The sequence below is a fragment of the Hesperophylax consimilis genome, chromosome 1 (assembly GCF_061612785.1).
Source record: "Hesperophylax consimilis isolate HC1 chromosome 1, BYU_Hcon_1.0, whole genome shotgun sequence".
Taxonomy (NCBI): Eukaryota; Metazoa; Arthropoda; class Insecta; order Trichoptera; family Limnephilidae; genus Hesperophylax; species Hesperophylax consimilis.
The window spans coordinates 47,113,281-47,133,061 of NC_142836.1; the positions used below are offsets into that span (position 1 = coordinate 47,113,281).

The following is a 19,781-nucleotide window of genomic DNA, read 5'->3' on the forward strand; positions in this document are numbered from 1 at the left end:
GTCATAATGTGAATTTTCCCGTAGATCGTTTTCTATGTCTTGCATTTTCATAAATTCAACATATTTTTTCAATTGATTCACTATTTTTAATAAAATGACGAATAAATATTTTTGTTGTTTTTTCGAAATAAAATCGTATTTAACATCACTAACTTCAAATTTCGGACCTTTCCTTGGTCATCTTTTGACAGATTTTTTTCTATGGTTTACCTAAATCTATGGTTGCACGAGCCGATTGATTAATTTTGAGGTTCTTGCACTTTTCTGTTTCTATTATTTATTTGTAACAGTTTAATTATAAGCCTGTGTTATTTTTGTGGATTGTGCTAGTTATTGAATAGTTCAATAGCTCGCAAACAGTAAATCATTGTAGTTTTCATAAATCTCCTCCATCCCATGCAGGTAGAGTGAGGTAAAGGAAATATTATTGTAAAAGGAAGAATCCCGAAGTACTGACTTATAGCTCTACCATGGAGAAATCATGGAAAAGGATAATTCCCATTGAGCATTCCGATTCGTCAAGTTCTGGTGAGTTCATGTTTTTAAAAAATGAACATATTATTAATGAGAAAAGTATTTCTGCTGCACCAACGATTTTTTTCTGTAAACCTATGTCCATGATGAAGTTGACACACCTGCTAATAAGCTCCACCTTACAATTTTCAAATTTGCTAGTCAACAGTTGTAAGCACTGAAATTATTATGTTACAGATGATTCTCAGGACCACCTAAATTCTGTATGGAAGCATTCCTTAATGTCTTCAAAAAGGGTAAAAATGACGACTCGCCTTGATGGACAAGGCACTTCCACTTCTCCCCCTGGCTTCTCTGCAGTCCTGGTGTCTGCATATCCAAACCCATCTGACGTCCTGATGCACCATGACTATGTTGGGACTTCAAGTAAATAGTTATAAATCACAGTCAAATAGTTATATGACAGTATTTTTTTAAACTTTACAAGCAGCTTACCAAATACCTAACATTGTTTATTGACTTTCTTTCTAGGATCTGGTTTAAACAGCACTAACCAAACGCATAGTTCTGCACCACAAATAAGGAATATAGACAATGTTCCCTACTTATTCTATAAACTCAGAGAGTGAGTATTACTCATCTAAAAAAACACTATTTAACAAAAACACTATTATTGACGATGCATCTGAATTGATTAAAACTATTCATTTCTGTGCACACATTTAACAAGTTTACTTTTGGTAAGGACACCCGCAGATGAGAGACTTTAGTTGTGGAGGCAGTTGCGTTGCAACAGATCGGTATATGCAGTTGCCATGGAGGTTCGCACACGAGAGATCTTTTACTCGGAAGACTTTTTAGTTGCGGCTGCCAGCAACTGCAATTTTCTCTGCGACTTTATTTCTCGACTCCGTGATTATATCTAAGAGACTGTTGCGAATATAATTTTAAATATATTACCATACTTCCTCCAAGTACTTACTACCCCATACATGAGTGATATTCAAAAAATAGTTGCCATAATTAAAGTCTCGTCTGCGGGCTGCCTAAAAGTTTTAGCTCTGTGCTGGATTTTGTGAATTCTAAACAAGGCATACTTAACACATTGTAGTCGGGAGCTTCAAACAATAGACTCTAGCCTATAGCGGGTGTTTTTCGCGATTAGGGCAAAAATATATCCTCATCCCTTTCGTTAGTATCTGAAGACATTTTTGAAGGGTAAAAGAAAATATCAATTAAATAAATTCCAGTAAAAAACACGTCTGTTTTGTAACTCTGTATATCATAACTAAAGCACGTGTATATTAGCGCCACTCTATCTTCACAAGTAACGAGTGCCGGGAATACATCCAATTGCTAAACAATTTTTGTGTGATCTCTCATTCAGGAAATGATTATTGTAATAACATCCTCGGGATTATCTCATAAAAGTAAAGGTCCAATGAATTTATAACACGTCATAAAATTATAATAGGTACTCATATTCCCAGTACAACTAACAAACAATCTTTGAAATTTAACATGATAAAATTGCCTAATTATTGCAAGAGTTATTATTGTTTCTTTTATGTGTGTACATAAAAGAAACAACGGCTTATCTTTTTTTGTTATATGTGTGTGTAGTTTGTAATGTCTTCAAGCATTTAGATTAAATAGTCACGGGAAACAATAATAATAATTTGCCTTCCTCGCCTTTGAAGTGGAGCCGGCGCAAAGGGTATTTTTACCCGTCCCGCTGATAAGCACCAGTCGGCCGCGCGGGTAAAAATACCATTCCCGCTCATAGTGTGTTAACAAACAAGATCATAACACCCAGACCTGGCGGCACCCATACTTTATTAATTAATTATATATTATTACTAACCCTTCAGGCTAATTTGTTTGCTTTTGGAACTCATATGGTGTCATAGAAATCATTTTATTTCCCTTACTGAAAAACAAAATCAGCATTGTTTGGTCTAATATGCTCCTTTATTCTTCGGCTGTCAGCAGGCTAATGAACATATCAGTACTTACATCACATTTGTTCAGTTTGCAATGTTTCCTGCGTATTTCAAATTCGCTATATACATCTTCCATTATAATTTTTTCATAAAAACAAATACTGTTTTTGAAACTAGATAAAATTATTTTTCCGGTGTATGCATTTAAAATAAACATTACTTTTTCTAAATAATAATATTTTAATATCAAATGTGAAAAATGTTGTCAAAAACGCTTACCAGATTTTTACTTAATTTTTTTACTCAAATCATAGAAAAATTGAGAGAACTCGATATTTCTAAAAAACATTTGTTTTATTTGGGGAATTTATAAAAAAATTCTACCTTCACTTTTATCTCGTTCATATAATAAAAAATAATTTTTAAAGTTAAACCGATTTGTTACGAAAGCGGCGCGAAATATGAATTATTCATTTTGGCTATTTTTACGATTTTATGAATGGAATGTAGTATAAATATTTGAGGCAAACTATAAATAGTAATTATTTCTCTTTCCAATGTCAAAAAAATTATGTATTTCCACATGATAGAAAAAAAGATAAAAATACTAATATGGATGCCTTGTCATATATGACCGGAGGGGTTAATAATGTATTGTGTATCCAACCTCCCGGTTTAAAGACAATTGCTTAGATGAAGGTGCAAGATGTTGCTTGGGTTATCAATTGTATAATTAATTTAGTTTTACAATTCACGAGGTGAAAAAACACAGTTGTAATATGATAGTTATAGTGATTTGTATTTCGGATTTTATGCCGTGTTTCGCTACCTCCTTCTTTAGCCAACGTTTCGGACACCATTGCAGTGTCCATCATCAGGGCAGATGTGTAATGTAAAAAAAATCTCAAGTCATACAGTTGTGATAAATTATTTTATAATATTGTTAATTTTTTTTTTTCAGTTTTTACAGAGGTAGACATTCTTCATATTTAAACAATCAAACCCCTGCCAACAACACTACATCATGGTTTGATGGTGATAATCGCGTTAGTATACATATTCATTTCAATTTACCTACTTTATTAAAATAATGAAAAAGCACAAGAAACTTCTATTATATCCAATTTAATATATGCATTTCTTGGGCATTTAGAATGCAACAATTTGTAGATATTATGTTTAGATGAGTTTATTTCAGTGATTACTATCCATCACATATTTTCTGTATGATTGTTAAAAAAATATCATAACTTTGTCAAAGCCGAGGTCTGATATAAATTTCATGAATGAAGTGCTAAAAATTATAATTTTATTATTATCAACATTTACTCAAGAAAAGGCTTTCACTGCAACTGGGACTCGAGGATTCAATCATTATTTAGGCATTTATTACTAACTTCATTAATACTCAACATATCGTCGCTGTGAAATCAAACCGGCATATCTGCAAAATGCTTGTTTTTCACCAGAGCGCTTTAAAGATTTCGCATATGATATTTTCCTTTTAACGTCCGTTTGGTTCACCTCAATGCCACCTTATGAATGAATAAAATTTAGACAAATACTGCTTATTGAAGTAGTAGTGGCAAATAAATCTACAATTGCTTAAATTAAGAGTAAAATGCAGATATGCCAGTATGGCTTTAAAATCAGTGTAATATTTGCATTTGTGTCACAGTGGCTTCTTCTTTTGGAACCTGTTTAAGGTATAAAAAAAGACAATGTTGTCAATGAAAAAATAATTTATTGCTTCACAATTTTTTTTATAAACAATTAATATAATACTGCTTTTTCCTTTGCTGGTAACTTCAAAGTTTCCCAATCGTTTATGGAAATCTGAATAAATTGACGGTATTATCCCGGCGGTAACTAACTTTAGGATACCATTTTTCTTCTTCTCATCAATGGTCTCTTTGAATAAGCTTGCATCAGAACAGGATTCACGCTCCCATTGCCCCGTTTATTCCTTTTCTTCGCCTCCTCCCAGGCATGTGATCCGTAGGAGGTTTTGAAGTAAAAGTTGCCGTCGTAAATGATACAAACATCACACTGATCTTTCTTGGGTGTGAAAGTTTGTATGACTTGAAAAAACCTCTGTACTGGTAGTAGCTGATTCCTGCAAGGTTTGACTCATTTCTTTCTTTTAGATAATCTCTGTGATCGGCTATAGATTTTCCACCATCGATATACTCCCGAGAACTTTGAGATCAGTAGTAATGGCTAGGAACACTTGAGTTTACAGTTGTGGCAAGGAGGCTTCATGCTTCGTTGGTTCACTCTTCCACGGGTTTTAGACTCGTATTCCTCACCGCAGTTTCGCATCTTTCAGTTTGCTAAAGTTTTTTTTTTATTAAATTTGCGTATTTTAATTTATTTTTTTAACCGGGAGAAATTTTACCCGGGTCAGACATTTTGGCATATATGCCGGTTTGTTTTAGTTGAGGCTGCTATAAACGCTTTTGTTAAGTGCAAACCGGATTATCTGCCAATAAGTCATATCTGGGTAGTAATAAAAATGTACTTTTGTGAGATAATCCAGTTTTACTTACATGATGGACGCATTTCTCCCTTGAAAGTTTTGAAGCAACTGGCGTATTGCGGAATAGGTCTGTCTTCTGCTAAAAAAAATGGCGATTCACGCGTAAATGCATACCGGCCCAACGCCATCTGACAGATTTTTATTCAACTATAGGACATGCCGGTTCGAAATAAAAATAGAAGGGAAAAAAAAAATTTTTTGACACCAATAACTCAAAAGCTCCATTTTTGCATATTTGCCGGTTTGATTTAACAGCGACGATATGGCCTTCAAAATTATTTTGGCTGCAGAAATGAGCTAAAGAAACGGTATTCCATTCAAAGGTCATTGTGTCATGATGGAGGACTTAGCCAACCAAGGAATTGAACTCCTTACGCTTGGGCGGAAACCCAACGCGATGCCAAATCAGACACTGACCGGTCAATTGATACTGGATTAACCGTAATTATGTCATCCCGTACTGAACTCTTTCTCTCTTATGTAATATGACTTTTCTAGGAACACGTCTTAAATACTCAAGAATTGACATCGCTCGCTGTTGCCTCCCTGCCAGGTGACATACAGTACTCCATCACATCCACTCCGCATCTGCCCAATTCCGAGAACAGGTCCAGCGATGAGAACCTGGATACAACCATGTCTGAAAATACAGATAATAATAGAAACCTTCAGCTAGCTGTGCCAGTGCCCCCTCCCACAACAGGTAAGATGAGTTTGCACAGAGTTTATAATACACTGGACTTCCCTTTTACACAGTGGATACGTTCCACGCAATACCGTGCAAAACGAGAAGCGTAAGACAAAGCGCATGTTTTGTGAAATTGTATTTAGGGGCCGTTCAAGTATTATGTAAGCACTATAAGGGGGCAGGGGGGTCTTTGCTTTGCTTATTTTTGATGACATGGGGGGTGGGGGGGTCGAGATAGTGATTACGTCAGCACTGCTCAGCAGTAGTTATTTTTTTTTACACATTGTCTATGTTTGAAAACCGAATACATATTCGGGGATTCCCACAAATAATTAATACGTTTAGGTACTCGCTTAAAAAACAGAATACATTAACAGAAAAATGCATATAGGTACCAATTTTTACGTAAGCATGGGAGAGGGGGGGTAAGAGCTTTGCTTACTTTTGGTGACAAGGGGGAAGAGGGGGTAAATAATTGTAATAAATCTGTAACTAGCTATTTTAAAACTAAATTTTTAAGCTAATTTTATAAAAAATTTTATAAAAAATTTATACGTAACAAATGTACATTGTGAATAATAAAAACTCATTAAAAACAAAAAATGTCTAGAAATTGTTACATAGTGAATGCCAAAGAAATACAAAAAATAGTAATAAATCTGCTTACGTAATACTTGAACGGCCCCTTACACGATAATGTCTTTTCCTCCATTTTCCATCTCAGTTCCAAATTCTGCATTGTGGTGTGTTGTGTTCGTTTGACTATTGTATTTTACTATATTTATATTAACCCCCTTACTAACAAACGTGTTTTAAATTTTACACCACTGATAAACAACGATTTACCCTTTATCAACCCTTAGGCTGCGTCAAAATGTGCTTGTGCCGACACTGACATGTGACATATTTAATATTCTGATAACAGTCGAAAAATATCACTTTTTAAAACATTCATTAGATTACTAGCAGTTAAAAACCCGCTCCGCGGGTTTTTGCTGCTAGGCCCTGCGGGCGGCACTTCGTTGGGCTTCGCCCAGTTTGAGTGATACTAACAGTTACATTTAATAGGTAGATATTAGATCAATGGGTAGATATATAATAGAAAGACATTCTGAACCATTAAACACCCCTCACCCCAAAATAAATCTCGTCAATGAGAAAAATGTTTCCTCTTCCATACCACCGAAATGATTTAATTTTTAAATCGAAACTTAAATTGCAAAATATTTATATGTAATTTGAAAATAAAAAAAAATATCAACATATTACAATATTACATATAACTTTGGTAAAATAATATACTCTTACCAAAAGACTGTCAAAGTAATTACATTTTTTTTAAATATATTAAGAATTATTTTATTGGGATATGTCCTAAAAATCTACATATTTGGGTGAAATAATATTACGCTCTTACCTAACGATTGTCAAAGTAAATACACCAAAACTCTCTTAATTCTTAGGCTGAAAACCTTACAGGTGGGATAAATTGAGTCAAAAAACAAAACTTTTTAAGCAAGTACATTTTATTATACTTTTATTTTTTACAATCTACAACATAATATTATACACTTTCATTAGGAAAAAATCTCTTTATAAACAATATTATCCGTATACCAATCAGTCAGAATTTGTATAAATAACGATGACTGCGCTCAAACTGTCCATGAGAAAATACTGGTTCAGGAAGTAACAGTCCACCCCGTTCAAAAGTTTGTCCTTGAGATTTATTGATGGTCATTGCATAAGCTAATTTGACTAATTGTAACATCCGAAAAAGTGTTTTAAATTCTAGGAATGAAATGTACTGTACCTTTTCTGTTCCCCGTAATGATTTTGGCTTGAATTAAGTTACAGCTGAAATTTTTATAGCACCGCTTTTGTGAGATATCACCTCAGGGGCGCTTTCCGTTGAAGTACATCCTCATTGATAGCATAAACATGACTATTTTTAGGGCACAATATGGTACGTTGACTCATCACTAAGGCATCAGGAGTTGTATGTGTCTCACTGTATATATAGTGAATAATATCTTGACAAATATTTACATTGGGAATAAGCACAGATGATTCTAATGTTCCTTCTACCGAAGGAAGTTTGCCATCTTCCAAGTCCAAAAGCCATTTAGAAAATATATTTTCACTTTCTAAAGCTCTGACATTTGTTTTTAATTGAAAAGTTTTCAAATGGTACCAAAGTATGCTGCTTTTTATGCAAGCGGCAATTAATTGTCCTCGTGAAGTATGTCGACACACTGGAAGGATCTGACGAAAGTCTCCGCCCAAAACAATAACTTTGTTACCAAAGACAGAATCACTTCCCATGATATCACGTATAGTACGCTCAATAACTTCTAAAGCTACACCTGGTGCTTCATCCCATATTATAATATCTGCTTCCGTTATAATTTTCCGATTCTTTGATGTGACCTTACATGTTGTATTGTCCTGTAAATTGATGGGTAAATTAAAAGCAGTATGATAAAACTCTTTTACCTTTTCGTCTTAGAGTGTGAATTAAAGTTTAGTAAAGGTATGTTTTCCCTGTTTCGCCTGGGCCATCAATGAAGAAACATTCATTGTCATCATTTTCATGTGAAAAAACTTATTCAAAATAGAATTATATGCTTGAAGTTGTACGTCATTGAGTTTGGCAGCCATCAATTCACCTAAAGTGTTTTCAGATATTACATTAAAATCAGATACTTGTCCAAAGGGATTGCATGTAAAAGTTATGACGACGACAGGACGACCAAATTTACGTACCATTGCCATTGAAACTTGATAAAGTTTATTCACATGGCGTGGTCCACCAGTAAATGAAGATGGAAGAATGACTGTATTACCTGCACATACTCCTCTATCGGTGGCTAAATTTCTTACATGGTTTTGCAAACCTTGATAGCATTCCACTCTGAGGTGTCGTTGGTTTTTCCTAATGTAATCTAGGCGACCAGATTGGTAAATAATGTAAGTGCCATGAATTAAATACTGTTGAAAAAGTTTACCCGCATAATGGATTGGATTAAATATGTTTCTTCGCACTGCTAATTTACTTGCATAAAACTACATAGCAGTTACAGTATGACATTGAGCAGTACAGAAATCAGCATGATGCTGAAAGCCTGGAGTCCAACCACATTCACCTGATGGAAATAGTAGTGGGAAAACCATGGGATCTAAATGCTTTGATAAAGTTGCCATCCTTTGAGGTCCTTCAACATTTTTAGGTTAAACAGCGATATCTATACCCGATGACAAATTCCCGTCTGTCTGCTACGTAAACCATGGCGATATCGTGAGAACTGGTTGGAGCATTGTACCTCTGATGAACGTGTAAATAATAGACGTATATCTCTCACCTGCCCACCCTCAGCCGCAATGCGTATTTCTTCTTCCTCGACAGCTTCTTTTAGTTCAATCATCAATTATTTGCATTATATTTTTATAGCAATCGGCATAACATGGATGACTCATACGCACTCTAACAGCCTCATCAGGATCATATAGATAAAGCTGAGCATAGGAAGGTATTTTACCTGCAACTTGTATACTTCTGGAAGTCAGATGATAAACCTAACCAAATTTTTTTAAACAATATGGACCATTACCTGGGATATTAGCTATTTGCGCTCCAAATGAGGCAAATCTATTAGCACTGTATACATCTAGTAGCATTTGTATTGACAAACAAAATTCCTAAAGTTTTTAGATTGACTACAATCTCCTGTCAATCATTCGTTAAGTGCTGGAGGATAAGCTAAAATGTGTGGTATATGGCACTTCAATCGCTTGGTAAATTTCCCTCTCATTCGAACATTCCGAAATTTGACCAATTCTGGTAAAATATTGCCCACATACCTTTTAGCCATAGTAATTAAATTGAAATAATAATCTGAAAATAAAATATTTCTTTTTAGCGATTCACAGCGATAGTTTTTAAAAGAAATATCTACGGTTATCACGTCAATAATAATTCTGTAATTATCACATATAAACATGACAGCTGATGACAGCGAATGGGGTCGGTGTTGTAATATCAAAAAATAATTAATTACGTATAAGTATCGAGTGGAACTGGTTATTTTTTATTTAATTTATAATGGTGGATTTATAATTATATATTATATTTATTATTTATAATTATAATATATCTCACATTAAATAATCACACTGACATTGTACATTGCTTGACACTAACTGGCTATAAAAGTTTTTTACATTGATTGGAAATCCATATACGCTGGCAACACTGAACAATCTGTCTTTCGCGTGAATAATGATAAACGTCAAATTTTAATACGTAATTGTGGACAATTTTTACTGTAATGTAATGAATCCAATGGATTGTCAACTTTCTAAAACATATTCTCTTCGATATTATCAAAAAATTATATGAGCATCGTGTCTTAATTTTCAAATCGTGTCTTTTCAAGTTAGCGGAATTTAACCGAAACAGACAATTTAAATTTGACCAATCAGAGGGCCTACACCGTCCAGACGCTGGAGTATTAATAATATCAGATTTTAAATGATTGTTCTTTGTTTGAATTCATGTCGATAAACTCATTCATGCTATAAATATTCATAATAATGCTAAATGTTGTTTTAGAACTTCTGCCATTAGCTTCGTCTCCGATTACAAAGGACTGAGCCATGCGCTGATAATATCGGAATGTAGAAACAGTTTGACTGTCATAATAATATGAAGTATTTATTATATTAGCTTGTGAATAATATTACGTGCAGCCTCACTTTAAAGTTTCTCAACCATATCATTATATTAATACTCAGGTACTACACATCTTTTCTAGAACACTATAACATAAACGAGAAAATATATAAGTAATTTTTATTTTAAGAAATTAAAAAAATCGAGTCGAAATGACTGAATACATACTGCACAAATAAAATAGTTGGCGCACAGTTCTCTTTTATTTGTTTGTTTTACTGCGACTGCCCATGATTTGTAATGGTTCGTCCTGACACGCGAGATTGAAATCAACTGAAGGGGAAATACCTATAAATATGTCTCCTTGGCTTTAAATCCTTGCTAAAGATAAACTAAATAATATTTTGGGATAAATTTAGACAGATGGCGCAAGAGATATGATTGGAGATTTTTACATGTAGAATTTGACCCTCTAACTTTCATGTATACGATACAGCAAAGACTCAAATCTAGAGATAACTAAAGTTGGCTCCCGCGTGAGAGCCAAACACGTTGACATGTCTTAAGATGCTTCCCGCTGTCTGGGGGTTGTTTATCAGATGTGTAAATTTTATGCCAATTTTATTAGTATGGCCCTTAAGCACTAATGTAATTTTTTTCAAATGTTTCCATAAAAATTATGTTATTTTTTACAACATTCTTTTGTTATAGCACAATTTTAATTCTGATAATTGATCAGAAAAAAACTGGATGGGATAGGAAAATGTAATATGTAATCATATTGATACTGGGACAATACATTATTATATAATGTTCCAATTGACAATGTCTTCGGCTAGCTTTACGCTCATAAGTAAAATTTCCGACTTATATAGGTTACTCACAAGTGTGTTCACATATTCGTCCAACTTATGGCAGTTAATGCTCACGGAAGTTGTTCGCAAGCTTAACGTCTGTAAGTGCTCTCTGTAAGGTCAGATGGCTTCCTGTGAACAATGAATTGCTGCTGTCATAATTTACACAATTTTGTCAATAAAGACGTAAGGGCCCAAGTAAGATGTTGGAATATAAGTTGTCTTGAGAGAAAAAATTATCCACTTGCTTTCGTTCCGTTAACAGCAGAATTGAATGGGGGATCAACTAATAAGAGTTCTTTAATTTTATCTGAATGGCAGCAACCGACTTTGAATTCAAATACATCATGTTAGGAACAGAAATATGAGCTTAATAAGGATTGGCCCGCCAATGATAGAAGAAGGGTGCTCAAATAAATTATATAATATCATTTTGGTTATTGGAATCAAAAAAATTTCATTCTGTTTACATTCATTTTCGTAGTGAGATATTTAAGCATATTTAACTACTTATCCTAATTAGATTTAGTTCAACATTAAAAGTACCAGTTTTTATAGGAAAGAAATACTACAAAAACCTATCTTTTAATATTTGTTACAATGTCGTTTTCATTGGTAATTTTGCCATTAGGTAAGCGACTTGCAAGAAAAAACTTATGTTTGTAAAGCCAGCTCTGATAAGAAAATAGATATATATGCATTAGAGTTGTTAGTTACCAATAATTTTGAAAATAAAGAGGGTTTAATGCAAAAAAATCGACAAAAAGGTACATTTATCATTTTCTAAAACCTATAGAATATAATTTGTCAATATGAGATTATTCCTTTTTAGATGAAGCTGAATCTTTGCCCAGAGAATCTGTATTGATATCACCAGTAAAATTGGAAGAACAGGTACATTAAAATAACTTATTTTTAAAATAAATTTATTATTATACATTACATAGTATCGAAAATCATATTTCCAAAGTACATACTTTATTGATGTGTATTACCTCAATATTGGTAAAATTTTATGAACCATAAATAATGATAATGTAGTTCTTTTTGTGTAAAATTTGGCACATTTTTGTATTTGACCTGTTTTTAGGTATCCAGCTGTACTGCATCAGAAAATGCCAGCACATCTAATACTGTAACGGAACAATCAGATACACCTGAAAAAGAAACAAAATCAACAAATACAACCATAGAAAAAGAAGGTAAGAAGTTATACATTTTACAATATAGTACGCTGCTATAATTGTAATCACATTTTGTCTCAATTTTTTTTCCGCATTTCATAATGTAGCATCTTAATAGCTTAAATCACGGAATGATAATATTTCTTTTTCCTTTTTTTGAACTGGACAAGTGCGGACTTGGCGATCCAAAAAAAGAAATAAGAAACTTTGTCGCGAGACCGTAAACAAAATTAGTGAAAAAAATACCAGTTTCATCTTTAAATTTTTATTTTCACTTTTTTCTGTCCATAGAGATTGATAAAAATCGGGAGGCTGTTACTGAAACCAAGCCGGTTCTAAATAAAGATGAAAGAGATGGAGGTTTGAATGAGGTAAAAGATTTTCATTATTTTCAATAATTTTTCTTATGCTTTATCATATTGCCCTCGTTTCTTGTGCCCTATTTCCCTGTTAAGGAAAAGGTGCAAGTTTTCTTATATTTAACAGGTTTGCTGCCACAAAATTTTGAGGATGTAAAAAAAATTATACACCCAACGATTATATGATGTTGTCCAAATTAACTTTTATGGTTTTCTAAGAAGTAAAACATAGTGCCTGCAATATCCATTATATATTATAAATTGTATGAAAAATTGCAACATCGCGCAGTAATTTATATTTTAAATATGTATTGCTTTCTGTAACTTGGTAAAATTAGTGAAATAATTACATTACATTGTGTAACTTAGTAAAATTTGTGAAATAATTACTCAGTCGATGTTCTGAATAACTTTTATTTCTCTCTCTCTCTCTCTCTCTCTCTACCAAAAATACCCAAATTGGTGACCTCAATGTGATTTTCTTACGTGATACGCAATGGACGTGAATGGTCACCCCGTCACATTAGTGACCCCATGTTAAAGGGGTAACTGGTAGAGACACTGCGATGTTGTGTAAAGTGAGCAATATACCATACCTTTGTGCATTGCAGAAAGGTTACACAAACATTATTTTTTTCAAGTAAAATATGAAATTTAAAGTGATGGCATGGATTTCGGAATACTACAACCAGTAATCAACGCCAATCTGGCGCTACGCCTGCACCCGGCAACTAAACATTGGCTAGCCACCACCCTTTCAATTGATACAGCAAAGTCGCATTTTCTGATTTTTTATTGTAACTTGAGAAATATTAACACAAACTGACAGACAGCATCCAGCAACCAGCTCCAGTTACATAAACCCAGTTCAACGCGGGCAGCCTACTCACAGTAACTCACGAGTTTCATGGTCCCACTTTCACATCGATATGTTTGGATTCTCACCTGGATTACACAAACACACCGACCACCAACACATTCCCATGGATACCGACTGCTTCCACGATTACTTCTGACCAACAGCAAATTCTCAAGGACATGAACATTTTCAATCTGCCCACCACAGCTTGATAAGCACTGACTCAATGTGTTATCAAAGTGTCATGTTATGAGAAAAAATCGAGAACAATAGACTGTGTGATAGTGCTGACGAAGTTTGTCACACTGAAATAAACATTTCCGAGAAGCGACGCTGCTGACAATGATATTACTGCAGAAAATGAGTAATATATATGTATATAACACAGAAGAACACAATGATTTTACAATCTGGTTCCAGCAATAATCCAAAGAGGAAATATTCATTAATCAAGCGACGGACAATGCAGTCCATCATTTTTCACTATCGTATTGTGTACGTTATTCGCAGCTGGATACATCTTGTGGAGATGGTGCAGATCCTAGATGAAGAATCATCTAATTCACAAAGGAGCAGTCATCAGTCATGTATCGTGATTTTGTCACTGGAAATGAGAGTCTGAGGCAGCCCTGCTGTAGACTCGCAGTTCTGCGACACGGTGACTCATCAACAAATTGATTACCGCTCAGGCAGTGCAAATTTTACGTGTCCACAACTCGACGCCAACTGCCGCCGACGAACTCAGGCACTGAGCACCGATAATCTGAAAGCCGAAACCCGCGTCTACTGATATCAATGGTCATGCGCATCTCATCACAAATGTGAGGTACACGGATGGATATGAAATAAAAGAGGAGTTTTTATTTTGTCTGCCACTACCTGGTTATACCACCGGAGAAGAAATATTCAGAGTAACAAACCAGTACTTCAGTGAACATAATTTGGAATGGCGCAACTGCTTAAGCATTTGCACAGACGGAGCAGCAGCTATGACAGGAAAAATTAGGGGATTTATAACCAGGGCTTTTGAAAAAAATCCTAATATTAAAAATTTACATTGCTTTTTACACAGAGAGGCACTGATGACGAAGTCTCTGCCTCATGAATTGTTGTCTGTCTTACAAGAAGTCGTCAAAATTGTCAATTACATCAAGTCGCGACCGCTGAACTCTCGTCTGTTTAATGCATTGTGTCAGGAAATGGGAGCAGATCATCAGTCACTTCTGTTTCATACAGAAGTACGATGGTTTTCTCGCGGAAAAGTGCTTTCTCGGATTTACGAGCTGAAAAATGAGACCCAGACATTTCTAGAAACCCAGGGTTCAGACTTTGCTTCTCTATTTAAAAAAGAAGAATGGGTAGCAAAACTTGCATATCTGGCGGACATATTCGCTCAATTAAATGAGCTGAACAAAAAAATGCAAGGAATAAATTGTAACATTTTAACGTCTTCGGACAAGATTGAAAGCTTTCGCGCTAAGTTGGTGCTATGGATCAGCCACGCTACCAATGGTAGTAACGAAATGTTTCCAAATGTCATGGCTGCCGATTCAGAAAAAAAAGTGCAGGCTTTGATAGTGAAACACTTGGAGCTGTTAGCAGTGTGAAGTGTGACCTGCAACCTATGGACTGGGTAAGAAATCCATTTTCGGAAAGCATTTCATTTATGAACATACATTTATGTACAATGAATTATTGAAGTACTAACTAACAACAACATTTATGTACACTCCCCTTCCATACACAAGCAAATGCTTTCAATGGAAGAGTAGTAAAAAAACCCAAGATGTAAAATGAATTATGCACCATGAATTATGCACAAACATATTATTAAAAATAAAAAATAATTACAAAAAAAATTCCCTTGGACATTTACCAATAAACGAGCAGGAAGAATTCATGAAGCTTAAAACTGATCGGACACTAAAATTAAAATTTTCTGAAATAGAGTTAGCACATTTTTGGCTCCACGTAAAAAATGAGTATCCACTGCTGTCAAAGCGAGCTATTGCAATTCTATTACCATTTGCCACAACCTATTTATGCGAATTGGGTTTTTCAACTCTCATAACGATAAAGTCAAAAAAAAGAGAACGCCTGAGGATGATCGACGAAGAGATGCGAGCAGCGTTATCAACGATTGTTCCAAATTTTGATCGTCTGTGTTCAGTTAAACAGGCTCACATTTCGCATTAAACATCTTTTCATGTTATATTGATTTTAATAATAAATATTAATAAAATATTGTTTTTGGTAAATTTTGGTTCGGAGTGGCCACGCTTATTAAGAATAATTTTTAGAAAAAAACTTTAGATATGCCGTAATTACTATAAAAGGAAACTTTTTGGCTTGGTGGCGGCGGAAAAAGATGCATTTTAATTATCAATTGCGTAAAATTAAAATTCACTTCTAGAACCGATTCGGTGACAGTTCGCGGTCATTCTGTCACTGTTATGTGATAAATATCAATCATAATTACACAAACCCGGCTAGACAAACCCTGCTTTGCCAAACAAACCATTCAAAACCTGGGATGGTTTTTTAAATTATAATGACATGCAGCTTTCGTAGTTTAACCTCAAAGTTCGCCGTTATTCGTAATAAGCCTAGCCAATCCTATCCAAAATTTACCTAGTTTTTTTTTCTTTGGTGTACCGTTAAAATTTCTTGATTAGTTAGGTGTACCGTGAACATAAAAAGTTTGCGGAACACTGTACTACAGCGCTACTCCTTTTCTCTTCAAGCAACTCAAGTACTAACTCAGTGACTTACTTATTCTCAATTGTCACCTGCATCGATCAACACATTTCTGTCACATTTTAATCATTTTTATTTATTTATTTAATATCAACGGTATAAATATACCATAAACAAACGTTTTGTAACTTGGTGAAATTAGTGAAATAAATACTCAGTCATTTTTCTCAATAACCTTTATTTCTCTCTCTCTCTCTCGATTTTTGAAATAATGTCAACAGATATTTCCTTTGAAAGATGTACATTATATGAACTATCTCTGCCCATCCCATGAATGTGTTGTTTCCAAATCTGTAACTCTGTATAACATGTGCAACATCGGACACTTTGGTTAGTGATTCTGTGTGATCTAATGATTTTCCCACCAGAATATTCTTTAATCTTGATGAATGCATTGTTTTTAGATGTTACTGGGATTACTTGAATGTCCAGTTTGTTGGGAGGTGATGCCTCCTCCCATCTACCAGTGTAGTAGAGGTCATCTCCTTTGCCGGCCGTGCAGAAAGCGCCTGTCAACATGCCCGACTTGCAGAGCCACCTTAAACTCGAGCCGGAATTTAGCCATGGAAAAGGTATGTAATATTCCCTTTTTCTGTTCTTCATTTTAATTAATGTCAATTCACACAGCCGTACTGATAAACGTGGTTTAAATTAATGCAATTGATAAACAACCTTATGTATGTAAAAACCCTTCTAAAAAACTGAAATTGACCAAACTGATTTTCAACCGGCGTAATAAGTTGTACACATTGTTTATATAGCGGAAAGGGTAGTTTATTTTTTGTTTTAAATTTAATGAGTCACTTGAAATTTCTCATACAATAAAAAAATATAATAAATTTTCCTACAATTACCAGAGAATAACTGAAGAAATCTGACATTTTGGACTCATTGTTTGCACAATATAAACATTAATTTGCATAAGGCATTTATGTTATTAAAAAACCACTTTCATAAAGTTACTATTAAATTCACGCTGTAAAAGTCAATTAAAAATAATGTGTCAGTAATAACATCCTTTTTTGAAAAAAATTTAACTAAATTCACAACATGACGTTAATTGACTAAAACTGGCAAAAGGTTACACAAATAATAGTAAATAATATTTTGCATGGAGATTATTAAAAATCACAATTTGAATCACACATCACAAATGCATCAAAACTGTAATTTTGACCGGAATCTCACGCTCATCGTGCGTCCGCCAAAATGTGATGTTGCCAGTTCTTTCTCAGCACACTTAAAGACATTTTTTATTATTATGAATTCAAAACAGAGCTTCTACAGACTTAATTCAATGTGTAACTAAAACACCGTTTATCGATTGTAAAATGTTTTTTATTAGTACGGCTGTTGATCTTTCCTCTGTGTACAAATTTTAAATAACTTTATTAGAGATATCAGTGAATTTTTGTTTGACTGTATCAGGTTGCTGAGAAACTGAAGTATCCTTGCAAGAACAACGGTTCGGGCTGCTCGGTAATGGTGGTTCTGCGGGAGAAACGAGAACATGAGGCCAACTGCCCCCACCGCCTCTTCACCTGCCTCTCCCCCTTTTGCGCCCCCCGCTGGACCTGCAAGCTCGACACGCTTGTCCTGCACTATGAGAACATGCACTCTGAGATGCTTCGCCGTGGCCCCAAACACACGCTACACATTCCTGTAACCCACGACTTCTACCGAAAACTTACATCGCATGTTTGGGTCATCCTAGCCTTCGAAAAGCTCTTCATGGTGAGCCTCCGCGTCGTCCCACCCGGTGAGGTCTTCGGTTGCGTACAGTATGTCGGACCTCACAGCGTCTCGCGTAAATTTATATACGAACTCAAAACGCAGCTTCCTCTCGACATATACCGCTGTGTGAGATTTGAGAGGACTACTCATTCTGATCAAAGCAATATAGACAGACACTACCTGAAGAAAGATTGTTTTCACCTCTCCGACAACTGGACCAAAAACTTCAAGTCTGATGATATTCCAAGATCGATGGATTACCTGGAAATATTTGTTTCCGTTAGGCCAGCTTAAAAGGCGTGCAGTAATCCCTTTGTTCCAAATCAAGAATTTTGGTATGGAAATATGTACCACAACCTTTTAAACCCATCCTGTCCGATTATTGTTGCAGGACTTTTTTCATTATACATATCTACAACCTTTGCGATAGATATTACATTATTACCCTTTCTAACAAGTCTAAAAAAAGGGATGCGTAAGCAAATTATTCTGATTTTGGTAAACAATACTACCTTGAGGAATGATTTGTCGCCGTTCGGATGGGATGGGTTAAATTGTAAGGTCAATATGAGAATACATAAATCATTACAATATCATGGCGAGACATGGCTTTTTAGATGTTTGCATGGATAAAATAACATTTAGAAAGAGCATGTTTATTGAACAGATCAGCTAAATGGCGATAATTTAATGTTACATCGCGATTTATATAACATTAACATATCAAGAATAACCGCAACTCCCCAATATCACACCTGAGGAAACAATTCAAAAAATCTGTTTATACGTTATATAAAAATAGAAGTGCTCTATCTAATGGTTATTGACATACCTACTCAAAACTAATATTGCCCCAATTATATTTGACATTTTAAAATTGGAGTAGGTGATCAAAATTATTATTTGTCATAATAATATTGAAGTGCTCTGCATAAAGTAATTCATATGCAATTTTTTTTTAGTTTATAAGTTCTTTTTTCTCACAAATTAATCCAGAAAAATTGTATTTATTTGAGGAAAAACAAAACTAGTCTGAAAATGTTACACGTTTTCACTATGATTTATGACAAACACTTCAATGTAAAGGCAATCCTGCAATATTCCAATCCATTATTTTTTTATGAAATATGGTTTTTATGTTCTGCTGGGTACTTTATTTTAAAGTGTAAGTCCAGGCGCACACAAACAACTTTAGTTGCGGTAACAGTTTCAAAATTCATACAAAGTCTACCTAGTGTCACACTGTCTCACAGCTGTTGCCCGCCTCTAAAATTGCTTGTGGGCGCCTGGACTAAGAAGATGAGACGACTGCTACTGGTTGTAAAATTAATCTAGCAGAGCTTTGTCTTTGTAAATTTACAAAATGATATAGCGCTTTATATCGATGTTTATATTATTTTAATAAAAATAAATGTAATACATATACATATTATTATTGTTTCATTATATAAGAATGCAAGATTCATCATTGATCCTTTTGAACAAACAGCTCATTTATATACAAATTAAGTAACTAAAATAAAGACGAAGCATTGATTAAAATGTGTAAACATTATACATTCTTTAGATAAGGACATAAATTGGTATATTGAGAGGTAATGTTCCATTGAACTACTTAGCACTTGATCATCAAATATTATAATATCCACTCAAGCGATTTTTGGCATATTATGGCAAGTTTGCAAAAACATTTTGAGTTATCGCTTGTCATAATGTGT

General features: G+C 34.4%; 1 protein-coding gene across 2 annotated transcripts; it reads left to right on the forward strand.

Moving 5' to 3' along the window:
* Nucleotides 1-220: 220 nt before the first annotated feature.
* On the forward strand, nucleotides 221-19,476 carry LOC149427013 (uncharacterized). Of its 2 annotated transcripts, XM_089639500.1 has the most exons (11): nucleotides 221-250; nucleotides 403-528; nucleotides 712-900; nucleotides 1,006-1,099; nucleotides 3,379-3,463; nucleotides 5,455-5,659; nucleotides 12,003-12,064; nucleotides 12,261-12,372; nucleotides 12,646-12,725; nucleotides 16,734-16,901; nucleotides 17,758-19,476. In XM_089639500.1, exons 2-11 carry the CDS (start codon nucleotides 471-473, stop codon nucleotides 18,355-18,357), a joined length of 1,653 nt encoding a protein of 550 aa, XP_089495626.1. In that variant the 5' UTR covers nucleotides 221-250; nucleotides 403-470; the 3' UTR covers nucleotides 18,358-19,476. The 2 variants fall into 2 exon arrangements, with proteins under 2 accessions (XP_089495626.1, XP_089495617.1); XM_089639491.1 differs by having other exon boundaries at nucleotides 227-528.
* Nucleotides 19,477-19,781: the final 305 nt, after the last annotated feature.

Excerpts from the sequence above, each read along its gene's own strand:
- LOC149427013 (XM_089639500.1), top strand. The coding sequence starts at position 471 with ATGGAGAAATCATGGAAAAGGATAATTCCCATTGAGCATTCCGATTCG. Across the intron at positions 1,100-3,378 it reads TTATTCTATAAACTCAGAGA|TTTTTACAGAGGTAGACATT; the intron begins GTGAGTATTACT and ends TTTTTTTTTCAG. Across the intron at positions 12,726-16,733 it reads GAGATGGAGGTTTGAATGAG|ATGTTACTGGGATTACTTGA; the intron begins GTAAAAGATTTT and ends CATTGTTTTTAG.